Below are 3,509 nucleotides of genomic sequence, written 5' to 3' on the forward strand. Positions count from 1 at the left end.
AATTAAAGTCGTGAAACGTTGCAGTTTCGTTAGGTTTAGGCACAGAAAGTACTTGGTTGGGTTTAGGCAACAAAACTACTTGGTTAAGGTTAGGAAAAGATCATGGTTTGGGTTAAAATAACTATGTATGTCAATTAAGACTTAAGTTAACTAACGTTAATGTCAATTTACCTCACTCGCCTAAATAAAAACATTTAATGTTTTGTTTCGCACGGGACACAAACCCTGTTCTCCTGCTTCAAGGTCCGGGTTCTGGCCCTCTATCCACCCCAATCACCTCCTTACTTCGTCTTTTCTCTTAAATATCATACTTGCCTTTACCATCAAAAACTGACACAACAGGGCTTCCCTCAATACGTCGAACTATGACATCAAAGGGATCCCTAGTGCGTCACAAACTGACGATTATGGCTCTTGACCAAGCGTCCATATGTGACGACTTGGGAGTGAGACCGGGTTGTCAGATGACTTAGTTTAAAAATGAACAGGCAGGTAAGAGATTATAAGGATTCCTGTGTTTTCATTGATGCCGTTACCTGAGCAGGTGACTTCCAGACTTAGAACCCTTCTATTAGAACCATACCCGAGCGATAATAAATCACATTCTCTGATTGCAGACTCAGACGAACCACAGGAAGGTGCTATTATCCATGGTTCTCGTTTGTATAATTCATCACTTATAACTCTTTCTGCTGAAAGAGCAGAGCCACAGCCCAGCTGCCTACAAACTAAAGCTGCGGACAACAGGTTCCAGTTAAGGAAGTACTGAGCTACTGGTCTCCACTCTCCCTTCCGTTTCATCTCAAGTCTACCGACACAGCGGCTGGCTCCTCCAACCAACCGGACGTCATCAGGCTCTGAACAGATACAAGAGAGTAATTAGCTAAAGAAGTAAAGTAACTTGCATTACAACAGAGATTACACCAAATCAAATCAGCAGATCTTCTCCTACCTGAGCAGGCGAGTTCAACAGCTTTGCCAGATGAGCAGGTGTCTCTAGCTGAGCCTGAGCTTCCACAGTCCCGGAGAGCAGACTCATGGCCTCCACACTGGAACTCTTTTGACCACACTGGGGGCCCTGCTTCTCCATACAGCGCCCCCTGGAGGACTGCAGGAGCCCCACAGCCAAGCTCCCTACAGACCACCTCTGCATCCTGCAGGTCAAAGTCATCTTCACACACTGAGGACCACAACTGGTTAGACTTCACCTCCAGTCTGCCGGAACATGGACTAGTCCTATTAACCAGCCTGACAGGTCCTGAAGAGGACGACAGGGAGAGAGAGTAAAACATGCAGACAGAGAGTTTGATTTTAGAGCAACACAAAATAAATGACAACAGACAGCTACAAAAATTCTTTGGATGTGTAGCATGTAAGGAAAATGTCAACATAGAACTTTTAGAACTTGTGTTACTGCATTGAAGAAGGCTGTAGGGGAATTTCTTGACAGGTACAGGGGGGTACATGTGCAGGGCTGGGTTGCTGGGATGTTCTTAACATTCATATGTAGCTGCACAATCAGTACAAGCAGAGTCAGGGTCTAGCACAGGGGAGCTGAGCCAGGGATAGGCCTACTCAGAGCAGAAGATGAGGAATTAGATTTTTATGCATACACACTGCTCTATTTTATGGGACTGTATTGTAATTTCTGATTATATCTAACTATTTTAGATTTCTGACGGACTCAGGCTTGGCTAAGTGGTCTTGTTCAGTGCAGCGGTGCCTTGCTTATACAAACTTAAGAGGCGGGTGTCACAAAAGTTTCTTGAAGGTCTTTATCATAATGAAACTGACTATATACAAGTCATTTTTCACCACGCCCCGCTCCCCACACTCGCTCGCATAAAAGGCTCTCCGTCTCAAAGTCCCGGGCTGAATTTCAGTCCCAGTACATTCCTGTCTTTTACCCATTCTTTCCAGCTACAGGCCAGTTCTGATTTTACATAGAACTACAGTTTCTCTCCTAGTAAGTTAATATACAGCCTATTATGATCTAAATATCAACATATAATGCTGTAAATAAAAATGTGAAAAGAATGAAGCTTTCAATAACTCTTTTTTAAAGATGGCGTCAGTGTGCATTTGTGGCTGCCTTTTCATTTTCTATGCATGTATGCCTTGCTGCGTTGGCCTGTAACAATGTGGCACACAGGTGGAATGCAAAACTGAGCTTAACAGAACTTATTCTTGATGACTTCTCCTTGATCTACTTTAGGTTGGATGGTACCTCATTTGCATTTTTACTTTGGACAAAACCGTCACCAAATAAAGAAAAGACTAAGAAAGATTATTGTTATAGTTGAGGTATTTCTGGAGTTACCTGAGCACTTGATCTCCAGGTTGGAAAGTGAAGTGTCAAGCTTTGTAAATAAACATTCTCTAACTGCAGATTCGGACTGAAGACAAGTTGATCCAATCCTCCATATTGTTCTGTACTGGCTAATCGTTCTCTTCCCTGTAGAAACAACAGAGCCGCAGTCCAGTTGTTCACACACAACATCTGCTGTCTTTAGATTCCAGTCAGACGTTTGGTCGTCCACCTTTTCCCACCGTCCCTGTTGTTTCACCTCCAGTTCACCAGCACAGCGAGTGGATCCTCCCACCAACCGGACATTATCGGGCTCTGGGCAGACAAGAGTAATTATTAAAAATAGATGAAGTCACATTTATTAAATATCATGCTAAAACAAAGCTGCAGCTCCTCTCCTACCTGAGCAGGTGAGTTCAACAGCTTTGCCAGATGAGCAGGTGTCTCTAGCTGAGCCTGAGCTGTCAATCTGACAATCCAGGAGAGCAGACTCATTGCCTCCACACTGGAACTCTTTGGTCCTCATAGGCCCCTCTACTCCTGCATAGAGCGCCCCCTGGAGGACTGAAGGAGCCCCACAGCCAAGCTCCCTACAGACCACCTCTGCATCCTGCAGGTTAAAGTCATCTTCACACACTGAGGACCACGACTGGTTAGACTTCACCTCCAGTCTGCCTGAACACAGACTAGTCCCATTAACCAGCCTGACAGAGTCTGAAGAGGAAGAGAGCGAGAGACACAGAAAGACAGACAGAGAGTTTGAATTTGAAAATTGAGTTTATAAAATAAAACATTACAATATAATGAAGTGGTCCTACAGTGTATGTTAGTCATAATGCCAGTCAGTCCTTGTTTGTCTGTGCATGTTTTTGAGAACTGTTCCTGAGCTTTCCTGCACTTTGTCCCAGAAAGGTTTATACACTCACCTAAAGGATTATTAGGAACACCATACTAATACTGTGTTTGACCCCCTTTCACCTTCAGAACTGCCTTAATTCTACGTGGCATTGATTCAACAAGGTGCTGAAAGCATTCTTTAGAAATGTTGGCCCATATTGATAGGATAGCATCTTGCAGTTGATGGAGATTTGTGGGATGCACATCCAGGGCACGAAGCTCCCGTTCCACCGCATCCCAAAGATGCTCTATTGGGTTGAGATCTGGTGACTGTGGGGGCCAATTTAGTACAGTGAACTCATTG

General features: G+C 44.2%; 1 protein-coding gene across 1 annotated transcript; it reads right to left on the reverse strand.

Annotated features, from left to right (window-relative positions):
* Positions 1–797: 797 nt before the first annotated feature.
* On the reverse strand, positions 798–2,879 carry LOC123957314 (CD5 antigen-like). The gene is made up of 5 exons (XM_046030005.1): positions 2,711–2,879; positions 2,321–2,623; positions 1,209–1,258; positions 953–1,108; positions 798–857 (listed from the first exon to the last, which is right to left on the reverse strand). Exons 1-5 carry the CDS (start codon positions 2,832–2,834, stop codon positions 798–800), a joined length of 693 nt encoding a protein of 230 aa, XP_045885961.1. The 5' UTR covers positions 2,835–2,879.
* Positions 2,880–3,509: the final 630 nt, after the last annotated feature.

The sequence above is a fragment of the Micropterus dolomieu genome, linkage group LG19 (assembly GCF_021292245.1).
Source record: "Micropterus dolomieu isolate WLL.071019.BEF.003 ecotype Adirondacks linkage group LG19, ASM2129224v1, whole genome shotgun sequence".
In the NCBI taxonomy this organism is placed as follows: Eukaryota; Metazoa; Chordata; class Actinopteri; order Centrarchiformes; family Centrarchidae; genus Micropterus; species Micropterus dolomieu.